At 40.5% G+C, this 16,121-nt stretch overlaps 1 protein-coding gene across 3 annotated transcripts in view; it reads left to right on the top strand.

The window, feature by feature from the left end:
• The window catches only part of ptprua (protein tyrosine phosphatase receptor type Ua), a 280,443-nt gene that overhangs the window by 233,938 nt on the left and 30,384 nt on the right, over nt 1–16,121 (top strand). For 2 of the 3 annotated variants that reach the window (XM_088090202.1, XM_088090201.1), the window contains 3 exons: nt 1,362–1,438; nt 8,163–8,199; nt 13,793–13,890. In XM_088090202.1, the coding sequence (XP_087946328.1) occupies nt 1,362–1,438; nt 8,163–8,199; nt 13,793–13,890 (212 nt within the window). Of the gene's footprint in view, nt 1–1,361; nt 1,439–5,731; nt 5,750–8,162; nt 8,200–13,792; nt 13,891–16,121 lie in introns of all 3 variants that reach the window. The other variant, XM_088090203.1, reaches the window with a different exon arrangement.

The following is a 16,121-nucleotide window of genomic DNA, read 5'->3' as shown; positions in this document are numbered from 1 at the left end:
CCAAAGACAACCAATGATTATTTTTACTCCCAGTGCAATGGTTGTTAATTCTAGAGGAAAACAACTCATGTTATTCCAGTTAGATTATTTCAAATTGCTTGTTTAACAGTAGCTTTAATTGGGTTTTTGAAATGTTAGCCTTGATGGCAGGTAGGCTCAATATCTTAGCTTTAATGCAGTATGCTGTTCTTTTACAGTCATAGTGGAAAAGCCATAGAAATATCAGTAATTATAGTCATTATTGAGTATGATGGCAGGTTTCATCACAAATACAGCAGCCTGAGAGTACGTCCAAATGAAGCCAGTTACATTTGTAAATGCATCTTTTTCTCTCCATTTCAGCCCTCCATCCAAACTAAAACTGCATGCCAGATGATTTAAAAGGAACTCTGTCATGTCTAACTTTCTCTGTAATTCATTTTAAAAGCTGATAGCAGAGTTCATAGCAGAGCTACTGACGTTGTGATTATAAAATAATAATTTGATGACCAAAGTGCAGAAGTAGTGTTTATGGGCTGAGATGAGACAACTGTCTCGCACTCGTTCAGTTGTCTGACAACAGACACAGGAAAATATGTGAATGAAAACAACCAATTGTTTAATTTGGCTGCTTTAAAACACTGTACAGGTGACCACTGACACATGTAACTCTCTTATCCTCTCTAATCAAGTTCTATAAAATTGTCTTTTTGACCAATAATTCATTGCATGGCTAAAAATGGGAATTTTTTAAATTTATTTCATTTTTTTAAAATTTAACTTAGAGTGGAATTTAAAAATTATTTAAAAAAAAACATAAATCTAACATACCTAAAGCTGTAGGAATCCCTTTGAAAAACTCAAACAATTAGTTGATAAAATAAATCAATACATTTTCAGGGCATTCATTGGCCATGTAGTGGTCAGAGTAATACTTTGGAGTGTGTGTCCACATTTTTATGCTTGAAGGGGTAGTTTGGATTTTTTTTTTTGAAGTGGGGATAAATTAGGTACCAGTATCAATAGTCAGTGTGTTGTACAGTAGATGTCGGTCTGCACAACTGAGTTTGGAGATGCAGGCTGGAGAATCACCATATAGGCAATGTACTGCTGTGGATGGAGGTTAACTTACCTTAAACTGAAGCAATCCTGATGTAAATCTGACAGTTAGTTGATAGATAAATAAATAAATACATAAAAAAGCAGGGCATCCAGTGGTCAGGTTGTGGCCTCATCCTAACCTTCACTTTATTTTAATGTGTTGACACATAAGACCTGGGATCTGCTTTTGTATCAATAAAGGCAACTATATTGACTGATAGGCTGGATTTTTGTTGTATTCTATAATCAGAGACCTCTAAATCCTCTTTTATGTGTTTTAGATGATCGCCACCGAGTCAAGCTCCACTCTCTGCTTGCAGACCCCAGCTCTGATTATGTCAATGCCAACTACATCGACGTAAGTCACCTAGAGTCTTATTAGTCCTCCTCCTTCACCTCCCTCATCTCTGGCTTTGCTGATCCCACAGCTCCGCCTCTACAGCTCGTACTAGTCGTCCTCTATTGTTGTGGTTGACCCAGTGCTTGACCGGAAGACATCTCCACACACTGTCTGAGGTTGTGTGAGCTCTCTGTTACTCAGAACTGAACTGTCATTTATAAAATACACCTGCGGCATATAGCATGACATCCAAGTGTGCTTCTACATGCAGGCTTTGAGGCGAGATTTTTTCTCAGAGATCCTACAAGAGCCCATAAGCTCGGAGCAGCGGGCCTCATGACTCACCCAAATACTTTTGTAAGGCAACATTGCCCCGCAATTGGACCCGATATAACACAGCTGATCCTTTCATCTACTAGAGATATTTTGATCTCACCTACAGTTCAGCTCGAGTGAGTATCTCAGGGAGCCTATCCAGTCCCAGCAGCAGCACGCGCTCCTGCAAGATCCTATCTCAGCCGCTTTGCATTAGCCAGACCAAAACTATCTGAAGGACAGTTACTTTTTCTTGCAGCACAGGCCAGGGTCTGAGATCTGCTGCTCACTCATAATGGAGAGGTCACTTGAGGGGGACTGTGAAAGGCTCTCAACATTTCTGCCTTTATTTTTTGCCGCTGCCTTGCTCTCATCGCAGGGTTCAACCTGAGTTGTCATGGTCTCTGCATGCTGTATTACGTCCTTTGTTTCTGCTGTTGTTTGCTGAACAAAAGGAAATGTAAAATGGACAGAGAGGGACGATTTGGTAGCGTATGCCTGACTCAGCGTATGTGGGTGGCATTGGTTAAAGCGGAATGTCAAAGCTCACAGTGCCGTGCGCCGACACTTTATCCCCTTTACTGCTCCGTGAGGGCTCCATTAGGACGAACGCTCCAAGGACCTTTGTGTCATTAACTGTGCCGTCTACAGCGCCGCCCGCATGTCATGCCAAGACCCCTGGCTCACGACACGGCAGAGAAATGATTCCAAATGATTCATGGAAGAAGCCAAGGTTGGAGTAAATGGAACATTGCTTTTTTTAAAGGTTAAACCGAAAAAGTTTCAGCGCTCTCTGCTCTCATTCACATGCAGGTTTGCATAATTTTTTCTTTGGCATGGGTAGCGAGACATGACATTTTTGTGTCACGCCTTTGGATGTTCCTTTTGTTGCTGACAGGTGTAACACAAAAGTGACACCATCATCAGCACACTGGGTTCTTGAACGATTCTGCGTTCACTGTCATTAACGCCCACTCACGTAGTGTTTTCTTGCTCTGATGCTCAGGATGGGATGCTTGTCACACTTGTGTTGGAATAAGGAGTAATGAGTTCAGAATATGATAAAATGAATGAGCATGGGAAATAATGGCTGAGCAGACACATCCAAAAGCTTACTTTCCTTGAATGGCAGAAAAATTCTGCTTCTTCTTAAAAGTCATTCTATTTTATAAATTTTTGTCTGTCTGTGTGATGGGGGAGGGCAGGATAACCCAGTTTATGTCACCTTTGAAGAATTACAGTTTCATGAAACTTAGTTCACACAACTTTCAAACATTTAACCCCTTGAAACCCAAGCAAACGGGCTTGATTTTTGTCAAACTGTGGGAAGAAGGCAATGAGAAAATTAAGACAAATATCTCTAAAATTGGTGAGGAATTATTAAAAAGGACAAGAAAATAACTACAAATCACCAAAAAAGGGAAGTCAATAACAGACAAGAAAATTACTTGAAAAAATGCCTAAAATAATTATAATTCTTTACACAGATAGTTTTAATTACATGACTGTGATAATTACATTTATCCACTGCTTTATCTATTTATCTATCTATCTATCTATCTGTCTGTATGTCTGTCTGTCTGTCTGTATGTATGTCTGTCTGTCTGTCTGTCTGTCTGTCTGTCTATCTGTCTGTCTGTCTGTCTATCTATCTATTTATCTATCTATCTATATATAGATATATAGATATATATATATTTTCCCCATGAAATTTTAATTAAAAATATCTACAGTTATTTCCGAGTTGCTCATTGCTTTTTTTTTTTTTTAAATACTTGTGAAAGCCACCTCAAAGCAGCACAAGAAAAGTGATGTCAGTCCAGGTCTGAAAGGGTTAAATTGGTCATTTCCTGTCGGTTAACTAACAATGTAATCACCAAATCCATTTTGAAGATCTTAGATTGCTGCAACAGTCACATGTGGCGAGAAACACAAGCAATCAGATAGGCTTTATATATGCTGCCAGGTTAGCCAGACTTAAAGAAAAGGAAGTATGTAATTAGGCTATCACTAGGGAGGGCTATGCTATGAGATGTCATGTGTGTTTGTGTGTGTTTTAGCTTGTGTCTGACAAAGCAAGTCCCCTGTCTGGCGAACATGTAGCTTATTTTGCAGCATTTAGCTGTGGTGAGGACCTTTCTCTTTTTAATTCTTTCCCTCTGTGCGCAACCTTTTTTGTCGGTCTAAAGTGTTATTGGTAGAGAAACAGGTAAATGGTTGCTATGTGTGTCCCCATCAAAAAAATCATGTCCTACAAATTGTGAAAAGTGGCTTGTGAACAGGAGCTCTGGCTTTAGTGCATGAGTTTGCTGCCTCATACCTGGATTCTGAGAGGTTGAAATATCGTTATTAAAAATATTGGGTCTTACAAGACATGAAACAGTCTTAAATTTAAATTTGTGAGGTCCTTATTGCCACAAACATTTGATCTGGTTTTATTAATCCATCTGTTAATTTCTTTTGGTCAAAATGAGTCAAGCTCTTAGTTGTCAAAGTCCAAATTTCTGATGTTAAAAATGTTTAAACCCTCCTCTGAGCCTAATACTGGATTTTAAATTAATATTTGCACTTGTCTGTTGGCAAAATGTTGATGAACCTAACTCACTCTGATTGCCATATTCTGACATAAAACCTACCTCTGCACAAGCCCACATATACTTACCTTTATAATTACCTGCAATGCTTGAATAAAAATAAGATGGCTTGTCCAAAAATCCCTCTAATTTTTTTATTTAAAACTATTCGACAAAGATCTTTTAAAAGTAAGCTCCTTTCACTAATACACAGCAAACCCGAAATGATTTAATTATCCACAGGAGCTGTATGTAAGAACGAAATTGTCAGAATCAGTTGAATCAGACTTAAAAAGATCTTTACCCTGCCAGCTCACCAGTACAAAGTTCATGTGATGTCCGATTGAGCCCATGTGTGAATAGAGCAAGTGATTATTCCAGGAACTCACAGCGGGTAATCAGGTGTGTTAACTGGCATTTCTGTCATGCAATTTGCAGAAAACTAGAAGAAAAATTAGACATGGGTGTTAGGAAGAAGCCATTATACATGAAGACAGCAATGAAAATGTACATCTGGAGAGTTTCAGGACCTTATTTTGGTAGAGGCCAACGCAGAAATAATCAAACAAATTTAAGGAATGGCAAGAAATCTGTTGTTTATGACCAAATTATGAACCAGCTTTGGGGCCGCAGCATAATCCATGTCATGTCTTGCCTCCTGCACTCTCTACCCAGGTGCCACCCCATGCTGAAACCAAATTTCTAGTGGGTGAAAACGCTTCAGACTCGAACATTTTCCTCTTACGTGCTACATATGTGAAAGGGAAACACCTGATTGTCTGGACATTGTCTGGACTTAATATGAGACAACGGCTGAAGTGTCTGACTCTGATACCATGTAGACACCCTGATTCCTGGTTGCTATAGTATCGCTGGTGAAGTCAAATGCTTGTGGACAAAGCGACCCTTGGCGCTCCCAAAGGGATGTCCTTTTGGTCGGTAGCTTAAAGGTATCGAATTCCGGTACCCAGCCCTTTGAGCCATTATCCCTACCATGCCCTCTTTCATTACAGAACTTGCTAAAGTGTCGTCTGGGTTATTAACACCAAGGACAACTCTGTGTCATCACCAGCTTCAGATCCCAGACTCTTTTCTCTCTCCCCCTCTTTACTTAAAACTATCGAAATAAAGACGTAGCATGCTAAAGGTGAGTGGGATTAGAGGACATTAACACAAAAGATGGACTGATTTCTATAAAGCAAAAGTGGCTTTTAGCATAGAAACATGGGAATTTGAGGCTTTTGAACATTATTCTCTCCACAGGTCCTGGAGGCAAGCTGCTCTCTAACCATTTCATTACCCTCTTTTCCCGGTCTTTAATCACAATAACTAGCTCTTTTTTCCTCCTACTTTCTTTCTCTCTCTCCCTCTCTCTTTCTCTCTGTTTTTCGCCCTGCGTTTTCAACCTTTTGGCATCTCTTAGATTCGGATAAACAGGGAAGTAAGTATCTTCCTTCTCTTTCCCTCCATCTCCTCTGCTTTTTCATGCTGCCCCCTATTGCTGTCCCTGCCAGCCCTCCATGGCTTCCCTCCAGCAGCAGATCTTCCTTCCCTTTTCCGCTCTGAGCTGCTGAGCCTGTCCGCCGTCACTTTTCCCCTGGGTTAAATTCTTTCCAAACTGAGTGCAGCAGTGTCCTCTTTCATAGTGAGGTGCTCACCTTGGGTTCTTGCTGAACATCAGGCTGTCTTATAAAAGGCCTGATCGTATGCCACAGAGAGGAGTAGACTAGGTCAGATATGGCAAGTCAGATCAAAGAGTTCATTGTTACTACGACTCAGCAAGCACTGGAAACATATTCAGTGACAGTGAACTTGGGGGAAAGAGACAGTGCAAACAAGGTGTGGGAACTGTTTCAGAGACACTTACAGACTCTGTCTCAGGGCCCATGTTCATCAAGCATCTCAAAGAAGAGTTATTGTCGGGTCAAACCACACATGCAAGCTAACAGGTGAAAAAAACTGAATAAATGTACACATGTTGTAAGAGCGATGAATATTTCAAATTTTAAAGTTTCACCGGTTGGTCATTTTAAAAAAAAAACAAAATGCTTCATCAAAGACAGATTGCAGTTATACTGTGGGAGCTAGTGCTTGGGATGATATTTTCTCCACCCACACATTGACTCCACAGGAAATGAAGTCTTACAAATTTTGGCAACAAGGAAATGAAGCTACAACAGCGATAATTTTGTTCCCTCAGAATCTTAAGTACAATGGTGGGTACTTTTCAGAAAACACATCAACCACCAATCGTGTGTGTTTTGTCAGATTTGGCAAATTACTGCATATTTTTATCCTTAGGCTTTTTGTACACCCACAAGCAACGGTGCTCTTTTTCTTATTCCACTCTTCATGCATCTGATTTTTAAAATGCAGGCTGTAAGTCATTTAAATTTGTTGATCCCGCAGTTTGACTAGAAAGAAAAAGCCTTAGGTGTTGCAAAAAAACCTGATCCTGGTCATTTATTCTCAGCGGAGCAAGCCTCAGACCTCCCTTGTAATGTCCTCCAGTGCTCTCTGGCAGGATGTTTCCTATTAACATTTAAAGTTTCAGCAGTTTTCCTACAAGCCACTATGAGATGCATGATAAATATGAATTCTGATTTTCATTTACTTACATACACCAAGGTCAGACTTCCACTAATTTGTCACAGGTTGCAGTCAGAGTGAGCCAAATTCGTCAAAGCAAAACAGATTGAAAGTTGTTTTTCTGATCGTATTGATAAGCTCCCCACGTCTTAAATGACTGCATGTTTGTATTTTTTTTTTTCCCCTCTCTCTGATCCATTGTGAATTCACATTGCTTGATGTTTCTCCGCTCGCCTGCTGTTGGCAAAATATGGTTGCCAAGGTGACAGACAGGAAACTGGTCGGCCCAGGGAAACTCAGCAACGGAGGCTCATGGGAATGAGGGTCGCTGCACTCTTTCATAGCGATGGCCATCCATCTCAACTTCCCTCTGTGGCATGACAGTTATGGAATGTAATTTGTGTTCCTGCCTGGCTGAATACGTGATATCAGTGTGTGTGTGTGTTACGGGGGGTTGTTGTTGTGTGTGTTGGGGCATCTGTACTGTGTTTGTACAAATGTTTACTCCATACAACAGTGGGAAATCGCTTTACCCATGAGTGATGGGAGGACGCACTAATCTTGATTCTTGGGATCTGTCATGATTGGCTGCTTTGCATTCAGCGCACAGCTTGGTGGAGGGCCAGGACGCCGCTAATAGCCTTCAGAGCGTGCACACTGTATCATAACTGCACTAATGCCAAGCTGTGCAGAGAGGAGACAGCCAGATCAGTCAGTGTCACTAAGATAGAATTACTCCCAGAGCTGAAGATCCCTCACTTGTCAATCTACCTTTTTGATCAGCAGCCCAAGCAGCATGCAAAGCACCGCTTGCCGGGCCCCGATTTTTGAAACGCAGCACCCTCACTCTGCATGTAATGACCTGGCTCGCAGACAGACGGAGAAAAACTTGAATTAATGCCACTTCTCTCTGCATTATAATTCAAGTGTGAACCTTCACCCAAACTCTGCCTAAACAGTGCGAAGAATTTCGCCAGTCAAAGGCATTAATGTATTTTAGCAGAGCGTCATCGGCGTAGATGAGTTTTCATGGCTGCTGAAATATCTTTGGTCCAAAAGTGGAAATTTAGCAGTGCGCTGACATCAAACTCAGCTCTAAGATGAATAAGAGATGTCTTGATGCTGAAAATGGAGAAAGAGAATGGATGGGGAGTGGTGAAATGAAAGTTAGAGGTCCCTGAGTCTCATTTCATCAGATGCTCTTGTAATTATTAACTCTCTCCCATCTCTTTTTCTTTCTCCCCTCCACTCTCTCTGTCACACAGGGTTACCAGAGATCAAATCACTTCATCGCCACGCAAGGTGAGTGTAAAAATACCCGGCGGCACTGTTTCACTGCTAATGTTTGCGTTTGTTTGGTGGCATTCTTTACACAGCAGCCCAGCTGACGATATTAAAATGACTTCAGTAAATTATTAATGCGTAAACAACAAGGAGCTGTTGTTGCCTCATGCTCACATCTGGATTTCCACCATAAAGCATCACTTTCCCCCGCCTGTGAGAAACACTCCCATAACAATCGACTGTAACTGTCAGTCAATCTGCACTGTAACACTACTGACTGTTGCTGCCTGTGAAGTTCCGCGTTTGTGTCTCTCCTCCCCGCCATCTGCATGTGTGGTGCACCATCTCTCTGATGTCAGTTTGATACACTATATAGGCTGCGTTCCCCAAGCGCCACCACACACACACACACACACACACACACACACGGAGAGACAGACAGAAAGAGGAAGAGAAAGAGACTGAGAGAGAAAGAGAGCAAGACTCTTCTCTTTATTCTCACCCGGCTCTGATAATATTTATTCAGTGAATATGTTTTTCTCTTCGTAATCCCCCTCTGATTTCCTTCCATCTTTCACTTTGGTCTCAGTTCTCCCGCTTCAGAAAAGTAACCTCCGAAAATTCCTCTCCCATTCTTTCACATTTTGCTCACAAAGTCTCTGCATTGGAGAGTGCAGGCAGAGGTGGGAAGAGTGCCACAGAGTGCTGTTCAAGTAGGAGGACTGGGCAAAATTCTCTCAACTAAAGTTACTGATTTAAAATGTTAACACCGCTTTAATTTACGAAATTGAATACCACTGATAATTTTCATGACACAACAAATGTAAACTTACATTTCACATGTTTATTAGTTTCTTGTGCGAAAAATACTCGCTGACAAAACCTAAAAAGTATTCACATTTTTAATAAATTTAACTTAATTCATCATATATTACTGAGAAAATCATATGCAGTGCACAAAAACACAGAGAGGACAGTAGGTTTATATGTACATACATGATGTTCTGTGTAAAACTGGAACATAGAAAGTTACCACACCAAAAATTTTGCATCGGAGCAAGAGTTTGGTCCCCCTTTTATTGAAGTTAATGGGGCGGGCACGGAAAATCACACTATAACCTATCATATCTAAGGTGCTTCAACTTTGACTAAAAATCCTTTCACCAAACTGAAAAACACACATTACATTACAAGATGTTGACTGACATTTTTCCAGCTTGCCCAGCTTGATAGGCTGGTCACACCCGCATGTCCAGCTGGTGGCCCACCCAGCTAAACCATCAAAGACCAGCAGGAACTGGGTCAGGACCATCTAAGGCAACCTTCAACCAGCTAAAACCATCTAAAACCAGCTACAGCTGTTTTTCAGCTGTTTCTTTCAGCAGGGAAAGGTCTATATTACTAATTTGTACTAATTTGGCAAACCCCCCATCGCACTAATTTCAGATCATTTTTTGTCACTACATACTGTTTTTTTTTTTGTTTTTGGCACTTTGCATTTTGCAGTTCGTGGGACATTTTTTGCCAAGTGGCTCGTCAAACCAATTTCAGAGGTTTAAATGCTTATTAAATGGGTCTAAATGCAGCACAGAAAAACTATGTTGATCCAGTTGTTAAAGACTCCAATATCATGAAAAGTTTAAAGTTTGGCTAGTTACTGAAAATCAAATACATGTTGCCAACAATACTACCTTCTAACAGCATGTTAGCCATCTTGGAACAAAAAGGGCTTGAGTTATGCAGCTGACAGACAGAGTCAACAGAAAGACAAACGCCCACATTAAGATAAAAAAAAAAAACATCAGTCACTCAGCATCACATAGTGCATTATTTAATCTGGTGGAAGCATTTTTCTGTCAAAGATGAAACAATGCAGATATGATGGGTTTATAGTGTGATTTGCCGTAACCGCCCCTTTAATTGACACTAAATGCTGTCTCCAATGCAAAATTGGAACACTGTCACTGATGCCGTGACCTTAACGTCTCTTATAGTCTCCTAGTTTTCCGACATACTGCTGCACCTATGCTACTCTATATGGAGAGTTAAGTCAAACTTGTAACACAAGTTTGGTTGTGATAGTTAGTGCACAGGCGTACCATATCACATATTACAGGTAACATATTATTTAATTTCCATTTATGTGAAGTTGTCACATATTGCATCAAAAATGGACCCTGAAATTTTTAGCATCATCCAGTTAATGTATACATCATACTGTCTGCAAAGGAAGTGAAGCGCGAGCAGATGGACTGAAAAACGCCTTCTGTTTGGGCATGCTGTTACGCTGCATGCGCTTTAACACATCCCAAAGTGAATTCTTACACTTCAGGTCCGTTCTCTTCCCTTTTATGTGTGTAACTACACTTAATACTGTCCCTGACCACATCCTGTCGAGACGCTGCACTGAGGCATGATATGTACACATGACTGACGATGGTTAAGCCCACAAAGTGCTCAGTTAGGAAACTCAGTCACTAACAGATCATTTGACTTGGAAAATGTCAAACAACAATTGATGTTTAAAAATATGAAATAAGAGTTGTTGTTTTTTTTACTTAAAAAATATATATTTACAACAATAAGGCAAGTCAGCCATAATATCTGAGTACAAAAAAAAGAGGAAAAAAAAAATATAAATAAATATACAGGTTAGAAATAATACAATATAAATAAAACAAATTATACAAAACAAAGTTATTTGGTCTTCATTTGTACTATAGTATAAAACACATTCTTGTTCAGGGTCTGGTAAGTACATTTCTACACAACTGGGCAGTCCATTTGCATATTAATAAGATGCAGGTTGAAAACGTACGCCAAAGGACAGTTTTTCATATATGCAATTCATGACTTTCACTTGTTTGTTGTGCACGCCATACAATACATGCACAGCATCATTAACGCCATCACTTGCCCCTCACGCTATGCAGCAAACAACATGCTCTGCAGACTCGTGGCGAGCCTGCGGTGGTCGGCTGTCACGGCAGGTTGAGGTTGATTTGTTGTATCTTCGATGAGTCTTAAGGCAGCTGTGCTTGTGCGGCAGGCAGCAGGTGCTCTGGGCTAACTCTCTATTATGTCCAGAGATGAGGGAGAGGGAGGAGGCAGGTGAGGTGGAGGCGGACGAGGAGGAGAAATGCCAAGCACACTCTGAAAGCCTGAGTCCAAAGCGGCAGCGCGTTGTGCTATGCATACAGATTCACCCAGCCGCCGGGATCACACATCATCTGTCTCTCAGCCGACTGCCCCGTCCCTCTGGCGACGCATTAGCGGGCTTCTCCCGCTGCTGCTGAAAAATTAACATCTCATATCAGTAATACACATAGAAACCAAGGCGGTGATTGCTGACAGGGGAGTGAGCTGTGAATAACCCTGTGAAGAGGAGGGAAAACAGCAGTTAAAGTAGCTGCCCACGGGTTCATATTAAAACGCAGCCTGGCATCGGCTCATCTCAGGTCAACTACAGTAAAGACCAGTATCTGACTGTGTATAAAAAGGAAGGCTCTGCACATGTCATGTTTTTTTTAATAGGCGAGTAAGGTTGTTTCTCTTCTCTTCCTTCTCCTATTGTACTGCTCAGCCTTCACAGGTCTTTGCATGTTTGGCCCGGGGCTTGCAGTCAATGCATACCTTTGGATTGATCTTGTTCGGACAACCGTGGAATAAAAAGTAGTAAAAACAAGCACTACTAACGTTCTTCATGCTTGTGGAAACAAAAAACCTTTATAGTATGATATGGGCCCTATCTTAAACCCAGCGCAAAGTGGCACACAGAGCAACTGCCATTGATACTTTCAGGGTGGCGCAGTTGTTATTTTCAGTCAGCAGGGACACTGGGCGCGTTTCCATTAACCTTCAAATTGCGCAAATTGGAGTTGCTTATATAAAATACACCCAATAGAAGCAAATCAATTAAAATAAAAACTCCTAATTATCGCAAAAGAGTTTTTACACTCGCATGAGGTGGTATTTCAGGTGATTCAAAAAAGCCCTATTTCACAAAACTGCAGTGGAAACACTTTTTTGGCTTTTAAAGGTCACATGATGCTGTGACAGTGCGCTTCTTGGTAGAAACTGGCTCCCTCGGGCATGATGCAGCAGGAGCTATGAGAGGTGTTATTCCATCGCATAACTGCTAATAAGTTGAGTAGATCATCCAGAAGTTTTGAATCCTCAATTCCAGACTGGGATTCTTAATTATGTGGTGTTTCCCTTTAAATGTCCAATAATGTTTTTACTACATTACTCTCAGTATAAAACCGCTCGCTTCAGCTCGCAAGTCCACCATGTAAATAACAGGGCACCAGGTGAACTCCTAGCTTTTAAAGTGAATGGGAGATGACACTTGATTGGTTGACACACACCCAAAACATACATATGATAAATTAAGAGACTAAATACAACCACTTTGCCAATTGCACCTTTCTCTGCGCCCAAAATACGCACCTTTTAACAAGCAAAAGTGTTTGGAAAAGCCTTAAATGCACTTGCAGCATGCACTGCAGATAATTTAAACATAATTTAAACCTTTTTATTTTTTGTCTTTAATCAGGAATAATGCTTTCTATTCCAGTCAGATTCTGAAGTTATTTAACGGGTTCAATGATTTCCAGTTATATCTTAACTAGCAAACTTCAATCAGATTATCAAACATGAGTTGGCTTTCAAGGATGAGGCTGGTGTTACTCTCTTATTTATTGTCAAAAAAAATCATCTAAAAGATGCCCATTAAAATTTTACAGGTGGTGAGGACATCACACACATCGCTGAACAGGAAACGCATGCTTGAATTTGAATCCAGGCTTAGATTGAAGCGATAGGGAGAGTAAATATTAATAACACAGAGGCCCATTGCCCCACAGTCCAGTGTAAAATGTGAGAGTATAGAAATAGTCGAGATAATGAACCAAGAATTGCTTTTTGTAGGAGATTGCACTGTGCTAACAAACCTGAAAACAATAAATTATTAAGTACAAACAGAAAAAAAATGCATTAAAAAAGACTTTAAATATAATATATACAACTCCAGCACGTATGAGGGACGATAAGATTCAACCTTCTCTTAAAAACGTCATCCAGGTCAGTTTCAGGAGACAAGATAATAATCCTATTAAACAAAGTGCATGGGTAGAAATGAATAGACATGTTGTTCACTAACAGCAGCGTGGTGTTTGGCAGAGGAGGCAGCATGAAGGAGGACCTTGTGATATTATCAACACCACGATGTAATGAAATCAATGAAAGTGTCATCTCCTCCAGGGGGCTGTGATTTGTGTCTGCCACTGGTGCCTAGGAAAGGCAATCCGGGAGCTTGTTTGCACAATGGCTGAGGATTTGTGGGTGTATTGAAATGACATTTTTCTGTAGTATTAGGAGAACACAGAGCGGGCAATAGTTCATGAATGACACATTGTTACTCTATTCCCTGGCATGGATTACACAGCACCTCTACATTGATGGTTATTGCTGCTATTTTCTCTGACTTATGGCTCATCCCTCCGCCCTCCTTATCTTCCTCTCTCTTTCTCCTCCTCCACCTTCTCTGCTCGCTCTTCTCTCCCTCCCACCTCTCCACCTATACCTCGACTCTATATCTCCTCCTCTGCAGGCCCCAAGCAGGAGATGATCTATGACTTCTGGCGGATGGTTTGGCAGGAGAACTGCTTCAGTATTGTCATGATCACCAAGCTGGTGGAAGTGGGCAGGGTAGGTTCGCTTCTCCTTTGTCCTGTGACCTCTCCAGCCACCTGTGAAGATGGATGGAGGGGGATGTATTTCTGGAGCCCCCTTTATCATTCACTATATATCAGAAGAGGGGCTGCAGCTCCGGGTTGTGGGAGGAAATGGCTGCTGCTGTCTGATCATGAGTGATCACCTTTTGCTTTGGTGGCTTTACTCCAAGGTCAAAGCTTTGATGTAGATGAAGGAACATTGTGGCCTCTGTTCTATTAACCATTCCTGCCTCTGTTGAATACAGCAAGCTACTGTCATAGTATTCAGAATATACTATATATGTTAAAGTGTTTTACAGGTTTTTAGCCTGCACTGACCACGCCATTTATCACCACATCCAGGCATAAATATCATTAGTATTGAGTACAGTGTTTAAGCTGCACAGTTGTACCTGTATATGTCTGATATGGCTCTGCAAAGGGCTGCACCAGCTATTTGTAAATCATAAGGTTTTATGTGCATTCCAATAAATCTGTAGAAGGGAAGAGTGCGGTTGGTTGGCAAAGTCCATTGAAAGTTATGGAAACAAAAATAGAACAAAAAAAAAAGTTTTTTCCACCTTCACTCATATACTATGTTAAAACACCCAAAAGTCACTAACTTTTATTTTTTTTGTTGTGGGGATAACATTTCAGTTTGATCGTATCAAAAGTTTAAAAAAAGGTCTGTGGACTTATCCTATAAAACCGTGTAAGACACGGATATTTGAAAGTGATACTCATGGTAATCAGCTAGATTTTGATATAAGATTTTGAAAGTCTAGTTATGGTCGCTGGCTGACATAATTTAATCGTGTCTGCAGCAGCTGCCATTTGTATGCGGGGCCTATGTAAGCAGTAAATGGAATGAAAAATGGGCCCCATATAGCATTATCCATGGGTTTCGTAATAGCTTCCCACATGAGCGCGTTTACCCAAGTGGGCCCCGCATGGGTTATGATAGGGCTACCTTGGTACCAAGTGAGTATGGGCACAAAATTGGCATCTTAACTGGGGTCACCTATGTTGGTAACTGGCATGGGGCCATTATGGAGCCCATGGACAATTCCATATAGGGCCCATTTTTCAGCCAATGCATTACCCACATGGGACCATATACAAATGTTGGCTGGGGGTTGGTTGGCACACTTATTATACAATCGGTTGACACATGCGTCAACCAATTGTATAACAGTTGTTACTATAAATGTATGTTAAAAGATTAGAACTGTTTTGAGAGATCAAAAACAATGTTTATATTGCTATCTTTCGTTACTATTTAAATGGTCGATGGCAAAAGTAAAAGTTCAAATGAATTGCTCAAATAAGTTGTTTGGTTTCAGCAATTTGTGTTTTTGTTTTAATTAAATGTTTGAATTGTTTTTGTTGGTTGTTTTGTTTTGATGTAACTTTAACTTGTTAACATTGTGCCGACCAACTTCCCTGATGTAGCTGGTTTGCGCAAATGCGCATTATGATTTAAATCATAAATCACATAATTTTACATTAAAACTTATACATTTGTAGCTGAGATTTTAACTTTTCATTTGCTGCTGGTTAAAATATTCCAACACGAGAGGGAAAAGTGTGACAACCAACCCTGGTCTCCCCTAAATGCCAACTTTTTATTTTATGTGACTGATTTATTAAAATGAGTTGCACCATTAAAACCTAAGAAATGTCTCAGCTGTCAAAGATTTTAGTGATGTGTAAACTGGTTGCTAGGAAACATCTGTAGGGCCGTTCAAAGGCATCTCCTTTTGTGAAACTGAAACAACAGACAAACAAGGCGGGTAAAGAAGTGTCAGCCAGTGTCAGTCATTTATCAACAGAGACTTAGAGAAATTTTGAATAGAGAAATTAAAAATAAATACAGAAATAAATAATAATAATAATAATAATAATAATAAATGTAATACCCAATATAATCAAGAGTGCCCTTTTAATCTTTCATGGTTTCACATGGCAGTTCATCTACCATGCCCCATAGGGGATGGTGCAAGAGTCTTCCCGTGCTTTGTAGGTGAGAGAAATATTGCATTTTTTTGGATCAGAATATGAGTCCACAGCCTGAAGCGGGAGAAAATGTTGACACCATGCAACCAGCAGGAAAAGAAAATGTCGACGCTACAGAAAAAAACTGCATCAACGGAAGTAGAAAATAGCCATTCACTTAGAAAGTTAAAAGTGGAGGTTTGGAGGGCTGCAGGTTGGGGACAGAGAGAG

This window comes from Plectropomus leopardus, chromosome 17, assembly GCF_026936395.1.
Source record: "Plectropomus leopardus strain MGB_pleo_1.0 chromosome 17, ASM2693639v1, whole genome shotgun sequence".
Taxonomy (NCBI): domain Eukaryota; kingdom Metazoa; phylum Chordata; class Actinopteri; order Perciformes; family Serranidae; genus Plectropomus; species Plectropomus leopardus.
This window is presented reverse-complemented; position numbering and strand designations above follow the sequence as displayed.